At 39.1% G+C, this 23,049-nt stretch overlaps 1 protein-coding gene across 2 annotated transcripts in view; it reads left to right on the top strand.

The window, feature by feature from the left end:
* The window catches only part of LOC109919101 (membrane-associated phosphatidylinositol transfer protein 2), a 110,614-nt gene extending 89,048 nt beyond the window's left edge, over nt 1-21,566 (top strand). Inside the window, exons 6-10 of one of the 2 annotated variants that reach the window (XM_048611659.1) lie at nt 2,840-2,935; nt 6,099-6,203; nt 8,658-8,725; nt 18,667-18,732; nt 21,243-21,566. In XM_048611659.1, the coding sequence (XP_048467616.1) occupies nt 2,840-2,935; nt 6,099-6,203; nt 8,658-8,725; nt 18,667-18,732; nt 21,243-21,491 (584 nt within the window). In that variant the 3' untranslated portion in view covers nt 21,492-21,566. The remainder of the gene's footprint in view (nt 1-2,839; nt 2,936-6,098; nt 6,204-8,657; nt 8,726-18,666; nt 18,733-21,242) is intronic. The other variant, XM_048611660.1, reaches the window with a different exon arrangement.
* The last annotated feature ends 1,483 nt before the right edge of the window (nt 21,567-23,049 follow it).

The raw sequence follows: 23,049 nt of genomic DNA, 5'->3' as shown, positions 1-23,049 counted from the left end.
GCTGTGTTCATCCAGCCCTGCACCTTGTTGTCTAAGAGTCATCCATATTGCTGTGGAGTCACATATAGGCCAGTCCAGGTGGTGATGGCAGTTTCCTTCCCTAAAGGACATTTGTGAACCAGATGGGTTTTTCCCACAATCAACACTAGATACATGGTCATCATTAGACCCTTAATGCTAGATGTGTATTGAATTCAAATTCCTTAGACTACGATCCCTAGTTCTAGACTCCACCTGTCTTCAGGAACAACCTTCTGGCATCTATGCTGTCTAGTTTTGCTGGAATTTTATAGGTTTTTTTGTAGATTCCCCATCATTCTTCTGAACTCTAGTGAATATAGTCCTAACTGATTCAGTCTCACCTCATATGTCAGTTCTGCCGTCCCAGGAATGAAACTGGTAAACCTTCACTGCACTCCCTATAACAAGAACATCTTTCCTCGGGTAAAGAAACCAAAAGTGCACACAACATTGCATATGTATTTTCACAATGCCCTAAATAATTGCAGCAAGATATCCTTGCTCCTGTACTTGAATCCTCTTGTTATGAAGGCCAATATACCACTTGTCTGCTGCACCAGCGTGCTTATCTTCAGTGTACAATGGCACCCAAGTCTCATTCTTCATTCCCCTTTGCCAATTTACAGCCATTCACTTAATAGTCTGCCTTCCTGTTTTTGCTACCAAAGTAGGTAACCTCATATTTATCTACTTATTATAATCGCATCTGCTATGCATTTGTCCATTTCCTCAGCTAGGCCCATCACACTGAAGCATCTCTGCATCAACCTCACAGTTCACTATCGCACTCACCCGCTTTTGTATATCTGAAAATATTGAAGTATTGTATTTAGTTCCCCCATTTAAATCATTAACATTTATTTCAATAGCTGGCGTCCTAGCACTGACCCCTGCAGTAACCCAACTAGCCTGCCATTTATTCTTACTCTTTATTTTCTGCCTGCCAACCAGTTTGCTATCCATCTCAAACCATTACCCAAATCTATGTGCTTTCATTTTACATGTTAATCTCTTATGTGGGATTTTGTCAAAGGCCTTTTGAATGTTCAAATAAACTAGATCTACTGGCTCCCCCGATCAACTCTAAAGTAACATACTTGAAGAATTCCAGTAGATTTGTCAAACATGATTAGCCTTTTATAAATCCATGATGACTGTGTCCGATTCTGCCACTGTTTTCCAAATGCTAAGCAATTAATTCTTCTGTAATGGACTCTAACATTTCCTCACTACCAATGTCAGGTTGATTGGTCTGTAATTCCTGGTTTTCTCTCTACCTCCTTTCTTAAATGGATGTGTTACATTAGCTACCCTCTCATCTATAGGAACTATTCATGTGTCTATAGAATTTTGGAAGGAGGCCACCAATGCCATAATTATATTTGGGGGCACTTCCTTCAGTTCTCTGGGATGTAGGTTATCAGGGCCTGCGGATTTAGCTGCCTTCAATCCCATCAATTTCCTCAATGCCATTTCCTTACTAAAACAGACTTGCTTCAGTTCCTCCCTCTCACTAAACCCTGTGCCCCCCAACATTGCCTGTGTGAGATTTGTGTCCTTCTTTGTGAACACAATATCAAAGTATGTATTTAGTTGGTCAGCCATCTGTTTGTTCCCCATCATAAATTCCACTGTTTCTGACTGTAAGGGACCTACATTTGTCTTCATCAAGTATTATAACTCCTCCATTATGAGAGCCACAACAGACTGATTATTGCCACTCCCTGCTACCTCGTGATCTGATGGAGAATTGTTGGAATTCAAGTGGTGAAAGAAATATATTCAAGAGCCTGAGCTCTTCACTTCCTGAATGAGAGTTGAGCATTTTTCCTTTTAAGATTTGAGGTAATCTTTTATGTCTTTTTATTAAATTCTTTTATAATTTGTACATTTGGGGAAAAAACAGAAGTGCCATCAACCCTGAGGCTCATGCTAGAAAAGAAAGCAACAAGAAAAGGTAATTTGGTTCAAATTTGATTTTTCTGCCAACTGCATAGAGCTATCTGGCTTATTTGTTTTTGTGATCTTCTGAATCAGTCCTAAAATTACCTGGACAATGCAATGGGGAGACAGGGGCAGCTTCTTATGGGACTTTCCTTGTGAGTGAGTTAGCTCTTCTGTTTGATATCTGAATGTTTACCAGCTGCACTGTGTGAGATTATGAGGGCGGCACCATATTTTTCTGACTGATCGTTACCACAACAACAGAATGCCACGCATTTTCATCAAGTACTCGATCTGCTGCCTCAACACGTTATCCAAATATCTCAACTTGACAGGAAACTCTTGGATATCTGAGCCAGCACATAATCTCGAACCATCCCGGCAGCAAGATCTGCTATCTAAAATACTTGCAATACATCTGAGTATTCAAATTACACATTCAAACTTGTTCATCTAAACATGCAACAGCCATTACAGCAAGTGAACTAATTATAACAGCAAGGTACCAAATAAAATTGCTTGTTTATGTACAGCATCTGTGACCTTTGCTTTAGTACATAATGCCATAAATCTTTCACCATATTAACAATTTATGAGGAACTAAATGTGGGTTACTATCATAAACTGAGCAGTCTAACTATTCTTCATTTATGTTTCATGTAACTGAACAAATATAATACTCATTTCAGGATTTAGATATGTAGAATATTACTTGCATTTTTCCATCAAACTTTCAAATGTTTGTGATATAAATGTACAAGCGGCTTGGTGTACAACATAACCTTATTTAGGAACATGTTTTTCAGCAGTTACTGATTCTGCAGCAATGCTTATATCGATGTTGTCCTCTAATAAATGCTTCTTTGTTTCTCAGCCAGCCCTTCACGTCACAATATAGCAGACTGGCGAATGCAGAGTATTGCTCGAGATTCTGATGACAGCTCTGATGATGAATTCTTTGACGCACAAGGTACAAAATAGTTAGTGCTTAGGAAAAAGTCTGAAGCCTTGATAATATTACTGTGCAACTATGGGAACGGGTGCAGGTAACCCAGTTACCAGGATAAATCTTCATTGACCTTGGTGCCAAGGTCAGAGTTGCACTGTCTTTGTCCTGAATTTTGGATTTGCTTTGTGCGTATTTTGTTACTGTCAACTTTGTATTACCTCAGCATCTGGTTGATGTCTGGTCAGCATCTATAGAATGGCTAATAGAGGATGATCTGTTTGTAAATTCGGTATAATTAATTCTATGAGGGAGTTCTACATAATATTGGATTAGCTAAATACCAGTGACTCTTCCTCTACCAATCATTCATTGCTAATACTGAACCTATGTTGTTTTATAGTAAAAGAATACAAATGAAGGTCTAGAGATTGGTTATTGACCTGATCTCTCCATTGCTTCCTCACTGTGATCACACAATTACCATCATTTCATCCAGTGCATATTTAAGTACAAAAGGACTTCATTTTAAATATGAGCTGCCTGTTGTTAAACCCCAGTCTACAGTAGCATATGTGGGAGATTGAGCAGTTTACCTGAGTGGCTTCCTGCAGTATTTGGAATACTTGAATATTTCTTAGATTGCTTTTTTAAGCGTAACAAATTGAAAGTGCAGTCAGTGAGGTTCTGTATTCAGTACCATTTAATATTTAACCCGATTGCTTAATTGTAAACCCGGTTGAACTTTTTAAAATTATATCCACTATAATTTAATTTTATAGCTGTTCCCCCACCCAATAATCACAGTGATAAACCTGAAATTCAGAGAATATTGTACAGCAATTATGCATTCATAACTTTTGGATACATCAAATAATTTCAAGAAAGTATTTGACAAAGAACCACATAATACTCAGTTTTTCTATCCAGCCTTTTATGTACTGAGGGTCATTGTCTGTCAGAATTAGAAAATATTGGCTTTCTCTTTATTTGTTTGTGGGATGTGGGTGTCAGTGGCTTGGCCAGCATTTATTACGCAATTATCTTGGAGAAGATGATGGCGAGAGTCTTCTTGAACCTTTGCAGTCCTGGCAGTGTAGGACACCCACAGTGCTATTAGGGAAGGAGTTCCAGGATTTTGACCCAATAAAAATAAAGGAATGGCAATAGTATTCCAAGTCAGGTGTGAGACCTGGAAAAGATCTTGCAGATGATGGTGTTCTTGGACCTTGTAGATGGTGGAGGCTTTGGAAAGTCAAGTGGTGTGTTGCTTGCTGCCGAATTCCTCGCCTCTGACCTGGCTTTAGTAGCCACAGTATTTATGTGGTTGATCCAGTTCAGATTCTGACCAATGGTAACTCCCAGAGCAGTGATATTGGGGAGGTCAGTGATGATAATCATAGAATCCCTACAGTGTAGAAACAGGCCCTTCGGCCCAACAAGTGCACATCAACCCTTGGAGCATCCCACTCAGATCCATCCCCCCCTATAAATCTATAATCCACCTAAGCTGCATATCCCTGAACACTACAGGCAATTTAGCAGGGCCAATCCACCTAGCCTGCACATCTTTGGACTGTGGGAGGAAACCCATGCAGACATGGGGAGAATATGCAAACTCCACACAGACAGTAGCCCATGGGTGGAATCGAACCCAGGTCCCTGGCGCTGTGAGGCTGCAGTGCTAACCACTGAGCCAATTTCATTGATAATGCCAGCAGGTCCGGAAGCATCTGTGGAGAGAAAGCAGAGTTAACATTTTGGGTCCAGTGTCCCTCCTTCAGAACTGAGTGTGGCTGGGAAAAGTTTAGAGTGGAGCTTCTCAACACTGTTTCTAGCACAATTAAGTATTGCTTTAAAATAAGGAGACCAAAAGGTACCCATTTTCTTCTGGAGATTGTAACAACTACCAATGGGTCCCAACCCAAAACGTCAACTTTCCTGCTCCTCTGATGCTGCCTGGCCTGCTGTGCTCCTCCAGCCCCACACTGTGTTATCATAGTTTCTCCTGGAGTGGTTTTAGCAAGGTCCTCTATGATGGCAGTAAAACCTCACTACTTTTATATTCTTTTCCCTTTGTGATAAATGCATTCCATTTGCCTTTTTAAGCACTGTGTAGCTAGATACTGTTTGTGATTCACACAGTAGTGTGTGCAGTTCCCACTCTACCCAAGTTCTGCAATTTCTCAGCATTTAGATGGAAGACTGTTTTTCGATTCCTCCTGCCAAAGTGAACAAGTTCACATTGGTTCATAATGTGGGACAATCTGTATTCAAAGAAGTCATTTGATAGTACAAACTTGAATATTGCTGAAAATAGACTTATTTGTTCAAAGCTTTTCATCTTGCACGCACCAGGACATTCACAAGAATACTAGTACAAAGGGGAACATGATTTCATATTGTGTAAGAAGAATAACAGACAGAAACTCCTCTGATTCTTTCTTTCTCACTGGGAGAAGTGCTTGCCCAGATTAAATATGAAAGCATGCCTCTCTACTGTCCTACCTTTTAAACTAGTTGCCAAGTTCACTTTAGCTAGCTCTGCCTTCATACGCTTACTTTGAATTTACTAAGAGACAAATCTTCACTGACCTATAATTGAAATTGCTACTGATTTTGCTGTCTGCAACCTGCACTGAACCCAGCCGATGGTGATGTGTTCCCAAGGTTGCTTTGCCATACTTGGAGCTCGTTGGTTGTGCTGACCAACTTATGTTTGTTGTGTCAGCTGGGCTCAATGATGCTAATGTCCTCTTCCTCTGTCTGCAGGAGACAAATTCTTCCTTTTGATGTTTCTGCCCTAATAATGGGGCTTGGCAGACTTTGCAATATCAATCTCCTGAACTCTTGAGCTTGATTAATTCCTGTAATTTATTCACATTGTCCAAGACTGCTTCAGTTGAATATGGGAATTTTACACTGGAGTGAGAGTGGTGAATAGAATGCTAATTTATAAAAAGGGATATAAAGATAAACCAGGAATACTCTGCTCAACATTGTTGTTGGTTGATTGAGGAGTGTGGCATTGTGTGACAGGTAGAGAGGACTAAAAGGATCTGATGTTTATTCTTATAGTTGTATGTTCATTTCATGTAGTGATTAAGGATTTTTGATCTAGTTTTCTGTTCAAACTTCCTAAATAATTCCACACTTGAGCCTCATGTTATCCTTTTCAACTGCACAGAAGATTTTTCGGACAATGAGGAGATCTTCCCTCAAGAAATCACAAAGTGGAATTCAAATGATCTTATTGATAAAATTGGAGCAGGTGAAGCGGAGCAGGGCCAAAGTAAGTTGTTTGTTCAAAGTTATTTGAAAACTTTAAAAAGAATTAGCTTTATTTCAGTTCAGTGAAGTTTGAATTATAAAATCATTGACAATACTCCCTACCCCTGCTCTTTCCCCTTAGCACTAATTGCTCCTCTTCAAGTGTTTGTTTAATTCCCTTTGAATGGTACTATTAAATTTACTCCTGTTGGCCTCAGGAAATGCCAGATTTACATCATAACATTTCATTGTGTTTATCGAAAAACTGTCCTAATTCCTCCCACCATCCTTGCACCAAGAGTTTGACAGTTACTTTAAATTTATGCTCTTTTGTTACTGACATTCCTGCCGTTTGTGAACAGTTTCTCCATATTTACACTTTCAAAACCTTAACAATTTTGAACACAAGAAACTGAGGTAGGAATAGGTCTTTCAGCCCCCCAAATTTGCTCTCATTATGTAAGATCATAGCAGATCAGATCTTAACTCCACATATTTCCCTGTACCCATAATCTGCAAATCCTTTGTTGATCAAAGATTTGTCTAATTCAGCATATTCAATGCCCCAACCTCTGCTGCTGTCTGCCAGAGAGAATCCCATAGACTGACGACAGAAAATAAACTTATCCACATCTGAATCTTAAATGGGAGACGTGGTTCTAGACTACGCCCCGGTTCTAGATTCCACCATGAGAGGAAACATCCCTTCAGCATTTACTGTGTAAGGATCCCCTTAGAAATTTATAGGTTTTAATAAGATCATCTCATTCATTTATTCCAATGTGTATAGGCCTAATGAGGCCAATCTTTCCTTAGACAACCCTGTCATCCCAGGAATCACCCTGAAGTCTCATTTCAGAGAGACACTGCTGGCGTTCTGTGAAAAAAGACATTCACCCCATCTGATTAAAATGGAAAGCCACTTATTTTTAAACCATGGCCCCTAGTTCTGAATTTGCATAACAGGAAACATCCATTTTGCATCTACCATGTCAAGACTCCTCAGGAGGAATGAAGATTTTTGTGTTTCAATAAAGTTGCCTCTTACCCATCTAAAATTCCAAGGGACACAAGCCGAATCTAACATTTCCTCAAAAGGTGTCCCACCTGTTACAGGTAGAGTTTTGCCAACCTTCTTTGAACTGCTTCCAACATATTTACATCCTTCCTTCGATAAGGTGACCATTTCTGTACACTACTCCAAATGTCGTCTCTGTAGTGCCCTGGATATCTGAAGCACAACCTCCATTTGTCTTTCCTACTTACTGTACTGGTATTTTGTAATTTGTGCACTAGATCTGTCTGCATCTTATTTAGATAATGAGCTTTTTGATTTGTTGTGAAAAAGTTGACAATTTCACATTTTCCCATTTTATGTTGTATTTGCCAAATCTTTGTGCACCCACTTGACCTAGCTATATCTTTTTGTAGCCACTGTGTTCTCTTCATAATTTACTCTTCTGTATATCTTTGTCATCAGCAAATTTGGCAACCATGCCTTCAGTTCTGTCATCGAAGTTATTTATATAAATTGTAACCAGAACCCTTGGCGCACCACTTGTTTCATACAGACATCTGGAAAAAAATCCATTCATGTCTGCTGGCTGCTTTCTGTTAGCTATCTATGCCAAATTGCTACCCCACTATACCATGAGCTTTTATTTTCAGTAATCATCTCTGTAGAGGGCAACTAGCTCAATACAAACTGGGGATTAAATTTGGGATCTACGTGGAGTATGTTTCACCGCTAGTGCTGTATTCAGAGTGTAATTGGGACTGAACAGGACAGCTGGGATCCATGAGGACTGTGTTTCAGTCACTTTCCTTTCCTATAGGACACACTACTTAATTGGCAGCAGCTCAGGTTTCCCCTCCACTGATGACGTACCTGGACTTAGAGCCAAGTGTAAGAGGAATGTTCTAACAGACACAATGTGCTTTGGCGTGATACACCACACACTGAACTCCTGTACCAATTGTACTTTCAGAAACACCATGTGCTGGTGTGAATTGGTTTAGAAAGAATTGAAGGCCTTGGGATGTCCTAAATTACTTTATAGCTAATTAATTACCTCAAAATGATTTCAGAGCATATTGGTCAGGAAGCCAATAGAAATCCCGTGATAAGTGCTGGAAGATCTTGTAAATTCACCTGAAAACAAATCTGGGCCTTGTTTTCAGAATGTTAACACTCCTGAAAGTGTCAACTAAGATTATGTGCTCGGCTATCTGGATCAGGGCTTGACATTGGTTTTCTGATTCAGTTGTAGGAACAAGATCGCCTGAGGCAAGACTGACGCCATAAGTTTAAAATAAAGCCACGTACTTATGAATAACTACACTGTATAGGAAATAATAAATCTACATAAGTACTAAGAGGAAATAGAGTGTTATAATGAGATGTCTCTATAAGTCCTGCCCACATTATTGAAAGTATGCATGTTTTTATTGAATACTTTTTTTTTTAAATCCCCAGGTGACATGTACCAAGGACAATTAACAGATTGTGTTCCTACCAATGCTGAGCAGCTCAATTATATTGAGGTATTTGAGACACCCTATTACACGAAAGTTTCTATATAAATACAAGCTGTCGTGCTGCTATAATATCTGTATTCTGGATTGGAAGCAATGCAGATAAATACCATCTCTGGGAGAAAGATTAACCAACAAGAAAGTACAGAATAGCAATTCAGTTTTACTGTCTCCAGACCAAAAACCATTGCAGCAACAAGTCAAAAAAAAAAGCACTGTCTTGGTGCTATGTGAATGTTATATCTAGTTATATAGTTTTTTTTTGTGAAATGTTAAGTTTCCCCTACTCCATGCACTGGAACATAATAAACAAAAGAGAGAAATAGAAGTGTCCAAAAATGTGATATTTTTCTCAGGAGATCTGGGTGCCAGTCCCAGAACAAAGCAAGCATGGGAAGTAAGAGGCTATTCTCATGCTAACCCAGAGGAAGGAGTCCAAGAGAACTGTGCGCACACAGGACTGTGTAGCTAAAACAGCTATAGAAACCTCATTGTGTCGAGAGACACAAGACAGCAAGCACAAGGAAAGGAAAAAAAAAACTTTTCATAGGAAACCAAGAAAATGTTATTTTCTCAAATGTAAAACTGTAAAGTGTTCTTGCATACTGCTGTCAGTTAGTCAATTGGTCGATTAGCTATTTGTATGGCAGAGTGATCCCCCCACCAGGTATGGTGACCCTTGGTTAAACCACCACTAGTAATCTCATCTGATAGAGCAGGACAATGGTCCTGTGTCACTATGGCAACTTTACCTTCACCTATCAAGAGATGTGGCTTCAGTGATGTTAACATCAGATCATCTGAGAATTCAGCAAAGTTCTGGAATGAACCTTTGTAGCCTCCAAATATCAAATGATGCATTTACACATTGTGGTCGTATCTGTTCACTGATTTGCTAACATGAGCTGAGGTGTACAAAGGTATAGCCCATTACCCCTGTTCAATTGACGGGTAATCCAAAAATCAGAGAAAATCAGCACAGTCTTAGTCCTGAGTTTGGACATTAGACCTATATAAGCTGTCTGTTCATGCTGTTCTGAAACAAGCTGTGGGGAGATGTGTGAAATTGCCCAAGGATCATATTAAATTTGTCACAAGATAGGACGGTTTCAATAAACTAAAACAAATAACTCTTGAGAAAGTGAATCGCAGCCCAGGTGTTGAAACTATAGTGCATTGTTGGGACAATATAAAAGGAGTTTCACCCTCCTTTCCTGTGGTCTGCCTAATCTGCAAGTCTTTGACCATTAAAAAGAGTTGCCAAAATGGTCATGTTGCCCAGGAAGGGTTGACAGTTCTATCTTGGAGATGGAATTCCCTGCTTTTGAAAAAAAATTCAAGGAAAACATCACAGTAACCAGCTCTAAAATGTTTATTAGCTTTAGAAAATGGTCACTGCTGTAAATTATTACATAAAGAGGAATTACATATTCAAAGTAATCTGAAATCTGCGAAATAATAGCCATTTCCCAAATCTGGATTAAAGTAGACCTTGTTGAAAGTTGAAATCAAGGGCATTTTAATCAAGTTGTGATTGAAGGGAATTAGTTTAACATTCTTGAAACCTGTCTGAAAGGAGGCCAGTCATTTTAATGTCAACCCCAAACAACCAGCTATCGCTCTGAATAGAAAAGATTCCAAAATAGTAGGAGATACAAATTAATCCACATTAATCTAATTCTATCCCAAATGACAACATCCCATGATCAAGAACAAATGTAATAAATGTTAGCTTCTGAGACCTGACAAGACTGTAACTATGAAACATAGTACACTGTAGATCAACTTCTTTGATACTTTGATACTGTACCCAGTGCAAATAAAATTTGCTCTGGTGCCCAGTACTTAATGACAATACAGTGAATTTAGAGAATTGCTCCTGTTTCCAGGACACCAGAGTTTATTTTTCTGTATTTCTTCAATACCTATTAAAGTAGAGAATTTCTTATCTCCCCTCCCACCATCACAAATATCTCTGCTGCCTGTGTATTTTCCATCCCAAACATAAAAAGATAGAGGTAGCCTCAATTTAAATAACACCCTTTCAGCATCTCTGGACAACTTACAGTGCACAGTACAGCTGATGAAGTACTTTTCAAGCAATATCACTCATTATCTAGGAAACAAAGCAGTTAATTTATACGTGGAAAGGCCTGTCAAACAGCAGTATGATAAAGACGAGCTGATATGTTTACTAGTGGTGCTGGTTGAGGGATAAATATTGGCGAGTAATTGGGGTTACTGCTGTGCTCTTCTTTGAGTAGGGCAATGGATTATTTTATGCTCACCTGAGACAACAGGTGGGGCCTCAGTTTAAATCTGCACCTTCAACAGTGGAGCCATCTCTCAGCACAGTTCACCTGACCTTAGTCCAGATCCTCCGACAGTGCATACCTCCCTTAGGACTAACGCTCTGATATCGTAGCTCTCCCTCAGTTCTGCCACTTCACTCCATACACTCAGTGCAGCGTTCACTCTGGACTGAATTTGGGTGTGTTGGCTTGCAATATGTTCTCTAGTCTCTGGAGTGGAACTTGAACCTATAGCTGTCTGAGTCACAGGAGCAAGTGTTAGAGTCAAAGCTGATTTCTACGTGAAATAACTGCGCAGTTGCTGGTATCCCATCACCAATTCACCCTCTATTTACATGTGCATAGTACATGACACTGATCCAGTTTCGTCAGAGCCAGCTGTCAGACTGAACAGAACCTCCTGTCAGCCAGGGCTCCCTGATTGGGCCAGATTAACAGCCCCAATCAGGGAACTCATTTTCTACCAGGTCCACCTGGCTGACCTTGTTACAGTCACTACATCCCTCCCTCACTACGTCCGGGGACATAGGCCTGTTCTTTTTCTTGTAGGATCTCCTGGGCCATTTTCACAAAATAGGTCCAGTTCCTCGAACTCAGCCTAGGATATGGGCCGCAGGTACTGGACCATAACCCATCTCTTCTGCCTGGAGCATCACAGAAGATATCCATCTTCTTCAGGTGGTAAATGCCACCCGGTCCACCTCAGACTCCAAGGTTTCTTCGATGCTCGGAGGACGGCCCACTGATTCCAGTCTGCATCAGCCAAAGTCCTGGATGCACATGCTGTTGGGTGTTCCTCTCCATTGGGCCATCTGTGAACCAACACAAACCCAATACTGTACTGGGAAGTATTGCATGTCAGCACCAGATCTCACTTGGGATCTCAGTGTGCCAACACCATAGATGATGATAGCTTCTTCTTCACTTCACTAAAGGCTGTGTCTTGGCTAGAAGACTATTTCCAGGGCTAACCCTTTTTCAGCAGCAGATAGTAAGGGTGCCAGAATGATGGCCACATTACAAATGAACTTTGTTTAATAATTCACCAATCCAAGGAAAGATCTATGCTCTGGTACGGATGTGGGAGCTGGGGCACCTTTGATCGCCCTCACTTCATCTTTCAACGGATGTAACGCAGTCTTGTCAACTCTGCAGCCCACGTAGGTCACCTGGGGGGCCTGGAACACGTTTTTCCCTTCTAAGGTGAATGCTCACCTGGGAGAAATGTCTAAGCAATATGTCCAAGTTCTGTAAGTGCTCTTCATTTGTCTTCCCTGTTATTAACGCATCATCCACATAAATGGTGACCTGGAGTAGAAATTGTAAAATGTTCTCCATTGTCTGCTGGAAAATGGCACAGATTGCCATTTGGGATATCATCAGTCTCATTGATTGTAACATACTTCTGGGAATCCTCATCTAACTGCAATTCCAGGTTTACCATTTGTTTAAAATCCACACAAGGGTGAACTGACCAATCAGGCTTCACAATTGTTATGGTTGGTGCTGCCCATTCAGCACACTTTGCTGGTTTGAGGATTCCTTTACTTTCCAGCCTTTTAATTTCTGCCTCTACTTTTGCACCTAAAGGGCACGAGCTGGGCCTTGCAAAATCATGGAATTGCTTCCTGGTTAACATGCAAGTTGGCCTTGGATCCTTTGATAGTCCCAATTCCTTCCTGAAAAACTTCAAGGTATTTAATTTGGACTTCACTCAGGCAGCCATTTTCTAATCAAAAAATGTTGAGCCAATCTCGGTGAATTTTTCTCAATCAATTTTGCTCAGTTCACTTGGGCCCAAGTCTGAATCGTACAACCCGTGGTAACTGAACCAACTGCTTCTGATACAAAGTTGTACTCTTTATCTACAAGTGTTCCCTGGTATAGAACCTAATCTAGCTGCAGTCTTGTGTAAAATCAAGCATTAGAGTCCAGAGTGAATTTTGTTATAGACTCGTTCTGCAATCACTGATACAGTGTGCTGGTATCAACCTCCACTAGAACTGGGTGACCATTTAACAAGATGTTTATTTTGTTTTGCTTCTGGTTTGGATGTTGCTAAGCATTTTAACTCTTCCAAGAGAAGTGTAAATAGGCTTTCCAAGATGTGTACTTAGCTGGATAACAGCCCATGAGTTTTCTTAATTCAGGCCTAGTGGGACTCTTGCTGCTTCAAGTCCACATACTGGCAGCAACTACAATGTCTTACCGGCCCAGATCCTGAAGAAAATGGTAACTGTTTGGCTGAGGCTTGGCTTTATTTTGGGGTTTTGCTGTGGGCTGACCTAGAGTCCCTCTGTTCAGAATATGAGTGAAGCTATGCAATTGCCTTCAGTCAAATGGTGTTCCTCAAGCCTAGCAAGGATATCAACTTCCATCTGCATTCTCTGTAATGCATTTGCTCCACTTCCACATTTTCTAATAATCTCTAATGCCTGTCCAAAGTCCATTTGAACTTCAGCACTATTAGGCAATTTTGCATGGTTACATCATTAATCCCACATACCAAATGCTGTCAGTATCTTAAGGGTTAAATCAAAGTCACATGCCTCTGCCAATCATCTTAACATTGTCAAAAATCTAGACATGGATTCCCCAGTTCTCAAGCCACTAAGCAAAACTGACAGCATCTCAGAATTAGAGGCAGCTTGGGGTCATAACATTTCTTAACTAAATCCATCAGCTCTTGAAAGGTTTTAGTATCTGGTGCCTCAGGAAAAATTAGACTCCTAATAATTGAGAAAGCTGTGGGTTCACAAGATGTCAGGAAAACTACTCATTGCTTTTCATCTGCTCCAATATCATTTGTCCAGAAAAGAGAACACATTCTATCCACATGCTGGGCCCAGTCTTTGACAGCAGGATCAAACAAGTCAAGTTTTCAAAATAACAGCATGATGCCAGAAGTGCTTACCCCAACTCAAAGACAACTGTTGTGAGCAAGTTTCTTCAGGACCAAAGTTTTTTTTTTTCTCTCATCACCACTGAAATAACTTCACAGAAGCTGGTTTCCCATCACCAAGTCTCCCCTTATTTACACATGCATAGTACATGACACAGGTCCAGCTGCCTGAGAGTCAGCTTTCAGAAGGTACAGAACTTCTGACGGTCCTGTTTATGTCTGTTAATCAGGGCTCCCTGACTGGACCAGGTTATAAAGGAACTCTTTATTCTATGAGGCCCACTTGGCTCAATTCATTACAATCACTACACTGTGGTTATGTTCACTGCCCCTTTTAATACTATTGTTTGATCAATTGGGCACAGTCCACTTTTGGATAGTCTTTGAGCTGTGAATTGACATGTTCCAATGCCTTATTCTGTGTCTCATCTTGTACACGCTCAGGCTCATGAAATTCCTACCTCATGCCTAGAAACATTAGACATAATTTGCAATGTGCTTTGTACTCTTTCGTCTATCTACTAAACGAGTATTTTGTGTCAGTTTTCCCTGTGGAGAAGGATATAGAAGGTAGAGAATGTGGGGAAATAAATAGCGACACCTTGAACAATGTCCATATTACAGAAGAGGAGGTGCTGGACAGCTTAAAACGCACGAAGGTGGATAAATCCCCAGGCACTGATCAGGTGTACCCTAGGACTCTGTGCGAAGCCAGGGAAATGATCGCTGGGCCCCTTGCTGAGATATTTGTATCATCGATAGCTGCAGGCAAGGTGCCGGAAGACTGGAGGTTGGCTAATGTGGTGCCACTATTTAAGAAAGGTGGTAAGGAAAAGCCAGGGAACTATAGACCAGTGAGCCTGACATCGGTGGTGGGCAAGTTGTTGGAGGGAATCCTGAGGGATAAGACTTGTATGTATTTGGAAAGGCAAGGACCGATTAGGGATAGTCAACATGGCTTTGTGCGTGGAAAATCGTGGCTCACTAACTTGATTGAGTGTTTTGAAGAAGTAACAAAGAGGATTGATGAGGGCAGAGAAGTGAACGTGATCTATATGGACTTCAAAAAGGTGTTCGACAAGGTTCCTCATGGTAGACTGGTTAGCAAGGTTAGATCTCATGGAATACAGGGAGAACTAGCCATTTGGATACAGAACTGGCTCGAAGGTAGAAGACAGAGGGTGGTGGTGGAGGGTTGTTTTTCAGACTGGAGACCTGTGACCAGTGATGTGCCATAAGGATCGGTGCTGGGTCCACTGTTTTTTGTCATTTATATAAATGATTTAGATGTGAACATAGGAGGTATGGTTAGTAAGTTTGCAGATGTCACCAAAATTGGAGGTGTAGTGGACAGCGAAGAAGGTTACCTCAAAGTACAACGGGGCCTTGATCAGATGGGCCAATGGGCTAAGGAGTGGCAGATGGAGTTTAATTTAGATAAATGTGAGGTGCTTCATTTTGGAAAGGCAAATCAGGGCACTTAATGTTCAGGCTTTGGGGAACGTTGCTGAACAAAGAGACCTTGGAATGCAGGTTCATAGTTCCTGGAAAGTAGAGTTGCAGGTGGATAGGATAGTGAAAAAGGCATTTGATATGCTTGTCTTTTATTGGTCAGTGCATTGAGTATGGGAATTGGGAGGTCTTGTTGAGGCTGTATAAGACATTGGTTAGGCCACTTCTGGAATACTATGTGCAATTCTGGTCTCTCGGCTATAGCAAGGATGTTGTGAAACTTGAAAATGTTCAGAAAAGATTATAAGGATGTTGCTGGGGCTGGAGGGTTTGAGCTGTAGGGAGAGGCGTAATAGGCTGGGGCTATTTTCCCTGGAACGTCAGAAGCTGAGGGGTGACCTTAGAAGTTTATAATATCATGAGGGGCATGGATAGGTGAATAGCCAAGGTTTTTCACTGGGCTGGGGTAGTCAAAAACTAGAAGGCATGGGTTTGAGGTAGAAGGGAAAGATTTAAAAGGGACCTAAGTAGCAACGTTTTCATGCAGAGGGTGGTATGTGTATGGAATGACCTGCCAGAGGAAGTGGTGGAGGCTGGTACAATTACAATATTTAAAAAGCATCTGGATGGGTATATGAATAGGAAGGGTTTAGAGGCATATGGGACTACATTTATGTAGGATATCTGGTCAGCATGGATGAGTTGGACTGAAGAGTCTGTTTCTGTGCTGTACATCTCTATGACTCTGTGACTATCTGAAGCTTGGCAGTGATACTTAAAAAAAAAACCTACACTTGCACAATATTTGTAATCTAACATTTAATGTAAAAGCAAATTTTCTGATCCCATACAAAAAAAGGTTGTTATTAATTTAAGGTTATTTTATTGATAAATGTTGACATATCTATGTAATTCCCAGTTAATATGTTTACTATGACTCCACAATGTCAAAATTAGGAGCAGGAATCAGTCATTCAATTCCTCAAGGCTGATCTGCCATTCATTAAGATTATATTTGATCTAATTTTGTCCCCAACTCCACAATCCCACTAATAATCCTGATAATCATTGACTACTTGTTAGTCAAAAATCTATCCAGCAATAGCTCAACCAACTCCTATCTATTTCAGTCTGCCAGCACGAAAGGTTGCGGTTACTCATTCACTGTTTTCCACTTTATTGAATGTTGGGATTCCACAAAATAAAATTAAGGAATAGAAGCAGGAATAGCCTGCAAGCTTCCATGCCATGCAATGAGATTGTGATTAATCTGCCTTAGTTCCATTTTGCCACCTATCCCCTTAACCATTGATTTCTTTAGAAACTTTAACTTTTACTGCATCAGTTTTTTTAGCCACTATTATTGAAGCTTAAATCTTTTAATTGTAATAAGATTAATTTACTGTGAAGGGTTCAAGATTCCAGTGTAAGTTGTTTGGAAAGCACAATTACTGAGAATAACGCATGAAGATGTTAAGACACCTCTTCTTGTCCAAAAAGTTTAGAGCATCTTGTAAGTTTTATGTTTCACAATTTAGATGCAAATCCCAATATTAATTTGTTCATTTGAGACTTTAACCAATAAGGCAACAGGAGTCAGTGTGGTGCGTTAAATCAGGAAGCTTTACGTCAATTGAAAATAATACTTATCAAAGCAGGCCAATGACTTTATGGGTGTACTACTGCTTTTACTTTCTGGTTTAGCTTAGGCCTCCAAGGTCGATAATTGGTCTCTGGTCTCTCTTTGACACTTGGAGAGCTTTCTGCCTCCGGTTTGGATAGCAGGGTAACTTCACTTTCAAATTGCATGTCTTCCCTGGTCACTGAAGGCACTTGCTTTTAACTATTTCCGAACCACAACAGCATGATCAATGACATCAGTACATTCAGTTTGACTAGATTAAGTGAGGCTCATCGCTACTTGATTTAAGGGGATGAGTGATCAATCTCTAATTGATCTTAAGGATGTAAACCTTGACTGATGTCACCTCCCACAATCTCCTGACAGTTCCTTAAGTAATCAATTATCCAAAGAACCCTCCTTTTCATTTTCTTATTGTCACTGTATGACTGAGCATTTGCTTTTCTTAGAATCCTTTGTTAAATTGTTTCTTTTCTTTCTCTGCGTGGAGTTGAATGCCTTGAAAAAGTTATTTATTACCTTTTTCTTAAAGCCAAAAGATATAGTAGAAAATGTTGCTTGTAACTTCAAATCGATATAAAACTAATACAAAAGATCACAAGTACGAATCTGAACAAATCATTATAGAGGGAATGTTAAAGTCTAAAGAATTATCCAATTACAAACTTAAACACATTATTATAAAGTTAATTTTAAATGTCACATATTGTAATTTGCTTCACTTCGAAACAAATTTAAACATTCCAGTACAGCTGTAGTTATGATTTAATAATAAAGGTGAACGAGCCAGGAGTATACTACGTCTGCCTTATTCAACCTTGGATGTCTAGCTATAAGCTACGCAAAAGCTAAATAGGGGCCCCTTGGCCTTGCAGATGTAACTCTAAGAGATTTGAGTATTATCTTCATGCTGTTAGCAATTCCATGATGCATTCCTTTGTAACGTGAAGCTAAGCAGAGTCATATGATGTTGAAGTACCACGATCTGCGTTGCTACTGAATAATATAAAATTAATCAATGAATGTATTTTGATTTTGCGGTTATAACTAAACTAAATCAATCATGAAATATTAGTTTCCCTACTAATCTGATACTCTGCCTAAACTGATAAACTAACGTATGTCATTGCATCATGCTAATATCACCTGTATTTTCTAGACTAAGACTGATGCTCAATACATGCACTATTTTGAAATGATATTACTCTTGCACTCCTTATATGCTGTGAAGAGTGTTAAATCCAATGCCTACATGACTGTCAGTTAACATGTGAAGATTTGAATTATGCAAAATAGCACATTGGTTTGCAGGAACCTGATTCCATGTTACCAGAAACAGAAACAGAACCATGTCCAGGATACAGCACTTTCACTCATATACGTTATTGTAACAGAAACCTTTCAGTTCTGTCATTTAATCAGCTATATTAATGATAACGATTTTATCTGGTGTAGAACAATTCAAAATGCTGCCACAGCATTTGTCATGCAAGTTTCTATCAATTTCATGGCCAATTATGTTACAGTTTGACAAATGATGGATTTCCTTTCTGGCAACCTTTGTTGATATGATGTACTTTCTACAAGACTACTAATCCTGTGGTTTTTTGCGGTCTCCTGACTGGCCTGTATTCTCGTGCAGATACACGTTAAAAATAAGAGTGTCAGTACCTGTATACCACAGATTACAGTTACAAGTGTTCCAACAGTAAGTAACATTAAAGCTGTAGTTTTAGTGCCCTTACTGCTTCCTAAGTGTATTGACTCGAGCAATATACTAACTAACTAAAGAACCGTAAGCAAGAAAGAAACTTTTACTGTGGATGTGTTTGCTTGCCAGCAGAACTTAAACTGTTGGTTAATATTTGTGACTGACTTAATCAACACTTAGTTTTCATTTGTTCCTCTCCTCTCCTGAATAATGTAATCCTTTCCTAAAATACAATACCAGAGACAGTTATTACCCTCCAGCTTTGCCCATATTTGAGCTAGGAAGTGTTGGCCAGCTGTATACCTGGAGCAGCACCAGGGCGAGCTCAACCTCTCGCCATTCATTCAGGGATTATTGGATAGGAGCAGGAATCCTGATCTCTTTCTTTCCCTAACCTGCATGTGGCAACAATTTGTCACCTTCCTGTATTGCCTTTGCTGACACCAACTTTACGGATTAACCAGGACTTTCCTGGTCTGTTAGGCTCCGAGAAGTTGATATTCCCTGAATTACTTCAAGTTACACTTATGGGGTGTTTTCAAGAAATAATAGAGAAAGTTCAGGCTGTTTTGAGGAGATGCTATAAAAAAATTCTTGGAAGCTGGTAAAAGTGGTCTAAACTACACAGAGGTAGGAGCGTTACGTGTGTGCTGAACCCTTAATTTGGTCTTCAACATACTATCACCGCTGTAATCTGTAGGTTTCCTTAAAGGTGTCTTGTTGCACTAACTACTTTTGATGACCAATTGAGAAATTATATTTATATAAGAAAGTCATTAAAATACATTCTGTGCTTCTGTGTGCACTAAATACATCCCATCATGTTATGATTAGTTTTATTAGTAAGATAATGAACATATAATAATATTTCAATATTGATATGTGATTTACTGAAAAAACCTATATCTTCAATAAATTTATGTTGCTTTTATAGCATCCTAATCAAATTTGGTAGTCTTCGCTTATAAACTTTTCATAGCGTCAACATGATAATTTAGGATAAAGGTTTTATTTTGTTTTTATACTGCTTTGTAAGGTTTCTATCTACATTTTGCAGTCTTTGACATTGGAAGGGAATGACAGGCTAAACAATAGCATTGTTCTTAGATTTAGTATCTACCCTGCCTTTTCTGGTGTTGTGCAGAGTGTCCTATTAAATTGTTTCCCATGAGATGAGACACAGAATTGCAAGGCAGTGAACAACTTCACATCTTGCACTGCTGCTCCACCATCAATAGTCAGGGAAATAATTCTCCCTCCTCCTCTATTTTGATTTATCTCACCTCACAACCCATTAACAACTGAATAAATTATTTTTTTAAGACGATGCTTGCTTATTTATGTGGAGCAACCTGCTTGCTATCACTTAATCCTTTGCCTTCCCTACCTTAATAGTTCATTAAAAGGAAGACCTTATTTATCAGAAGTTTGTTTTATATTATTTTACAGTTTTAACTGAGTAGTTGTTATGAGTTTTGTTTACAATTTAAAGTACTAATGTGACATGCTGACAGAGCAGTTTTGTCCTTAGTAAATGTAAACTCATTATCTCTTTAAAATCTTTTGTTAGATTTAATCACTTATGAAATGTTTCTGCATAAGTCTCCGTTAATAGTTGAGAAAAAAATTATGCAGCAATTTTACTTGTAGCTGGAGTTCAAAATATGATATAGAATCCAATCAAAAATCATTAGAATGAAATGTCTCTGAACATATTAAGTAGGAGCTTGCAGTCTGAAAGGAATGTTTATTAAGTATGAAGTATATAACTGTGTGTAGGCTTTTAGTTGAAGTGTTTAGCTTGGTTTCTTGCACAATATTGTTTGTGATATATTTCTGAAGGGAGTTTGTGAAGTTGTATGACTAAATACATCACTTTAACCAACATAATCATATAACCTTTAATGTAACATTAAAAAGGATGTTTGTTCTTGGTCTTCATGTGTGAGTCATTAAATGTGATATTAAACCCGAGCTTGAGTTTGGAAACTGCAGTTTTAAACTGTTTTGAAATTGTATAGTCTAGAGTGAGTTTTTGGCAAGTCTGGGTTTGTTTGACAATTGTCAGAAAATCGTGTTCAGAATTTTATTCAGGTTTGTTTCAACACAGCCTTAACTCACTAAAAGATAATAAATAATTAAAATTTTGGCACCAGATGAGTTGTTGATATGTGTCAGACTGCTGTCCCTTTCAAATAATTTACATCATTCACTATCTTGGATCATAATTTTCCAGTGTTGTTAAACAGATTTAAATCATTACTATGAACACATTAATTCTGTTAGGACTCCGGATTAAAATAATTTTTTTGATGCTATCAGAGTTTTTCTGGTGTGCTGAAATTAACCTAGTAATATTGCCCCTCTCACACTGTTAATTACTAAATCATATTTATTATGTTAGTGTTGAGTTTCTGAACCAAAGTGTTTTTTATAATTCATATTGGCAATTTAGAGTGGACATGTGCAAAACAAGTTTTTTACTTTGTCTTGTATTTTTCTCTCAGGAAGGTGCATCACAGCAGCCTTTGCAGGCCTGCAAGATTCATGTCCTTGTCCTCGTTCTGCATGGTGGCAACATTCTGGACTCTGGCAGTGGAGACCCAACCTCCAAGCAGGCTGATGTCAACACCATAACTTCTGTCTTTGACACGGTGATGAGAGTACACTTCCCTGCAGGCCTAGGTCACATAGCAGTCAAGCTGGTTCCGTGCCCGGCCATCTGCTCAGAAGCCTTTTCACTGGTATCAAAGTGAGTTTTCCAGCTCATGTGGTGCAAAGGATATAGTTAGTGGCCAAAAGAAATACAAAGTTTACAGCATTCTTGGTAGCTGTCAAATATTTGTGCATACTGTGTGCGTAAGCTACTTCCTAAATGCTCCAAGATATTATGTATGTATTTATATTGAAAAGGTGGAGCTATTTAAATCTCTTCTTGCTTTATGTAAAGTCTGTAATTGTGCCAAACACCTTTCTGCTGTTTTATTCATATTACCAACAAAATTATTAATCATGTTAAGTTGCACAAAATAGAACAAAACACCATCTAGACATTGTGAAATAGCATTTACTGTTGATCATGATATCAAAATGACATGTCATCTGTCATAGGGAAAATGTTAGAAGCTGTTACTAAAGATGTTATAACAGGGCACTTGGATAAGTTCAAGGTAATCAGACCTCGTAACATGGTTTTGTAAAGGGAAGACATGTTTAATTAATTTATTGGAGTTCTTTGAAGAAGTAACATGTGCTGCAAATAGAGGGTATCCAGTGGATGTAATGTATTTATGTTTCCAAAAGGCATTTGATAAGGTGCCATGTCAAACATTATTGAGGAAAACAAAAGCTGGTGGTGTAGGGTGTAACATATTAACATGGATAGCTGGCTGTCTAACAGGAAGCAGAGAGTAGGAATAAGTGACTCTTTTTCTAGTTGGCAGGATGTTACAAGTCATGTGCTAGAGCGGCTGGTGCTGGGGCCTCAACTCTTTACAATTTATAGAAATGATTTGGATACAGGGACCAAAGGTATAGGAGCTAATTTGCTGATGGCACAAAGATAGGTAGGAAAGTGAGTTGTGAAGAGGACATAAGGAGCTTAGAAAGGGATGTACCTATGTTAAGATCTAGCAAATGGAGTGCATTTTCGAAGAAAGAATTAAAAAGAAGCACATTATCGGAGTGGTGAGAGATTGTAGAGTTCTGAAATGCAGAGGGATCTGGGTGTCCTCGTGCATGAATCACAGAAGGTTAGTTAGAAAGTACAACTAGTAATCAGGAAACCTGATAGAATGTAATATTTTATTGCAAGGAGAATTGAATGCAAGAGTCGAGAGGTTGTGCTTCAGTTATACAGACTGTATCTGGAGTACTGTGTACTCTGGTACTGGTCACTGTACTTAAGGAAGGATGTTTATGCATTGGAAGCAGTTCAGAGAAAGTTTACTAGACTAGTGCCTGTATCCTCTGGAATTTAGAAGAGTCAGAGGTGATTTAATTGAAACATTTAAGATACTGAGGTGACCTGACCAGTTGAAAAGATGTTTCCTTTTGTGGGAGAATCTAGAACTAGGAATCTGAGTTTAGAACTAAGGGGTTGCCCATTTAAAATGGAGATGAGGAAACTTTTATTTTCTCTCAGAAGGTTGAGAGTCTTTGGAATTCCCTTTCCCAAACAGCAGAATTTTAAAATATTTTTAAAGCAGAGGTAGTTAGATTCTACTTTACCAAGAGAATGAAAGATTATCAGGAATATGTAGGAATATGGAGTTGAGGTTATAGTCAGATCAGCCATGATCTTATCGAATGGTA

Source organism: Rhincodon typus, chromosome 24 (genome assembly GCF_021869965.1).
Source record: "Rhincodon typus isolate 14 chromosome 24, sRhiTyp1.1, whole genome shotgun sequence".
In the NCBI taxonomy this organism is placed as follows: Eukaryota; Metazoa; Chordata; class Chondrichthyes; order Orectolobiformes; family Rhincodontidae; genus Rhincodon; species Rhincodon typus.
This window is presented reverse-complemented; position numbering and strand designations above follow the sequence as displayed.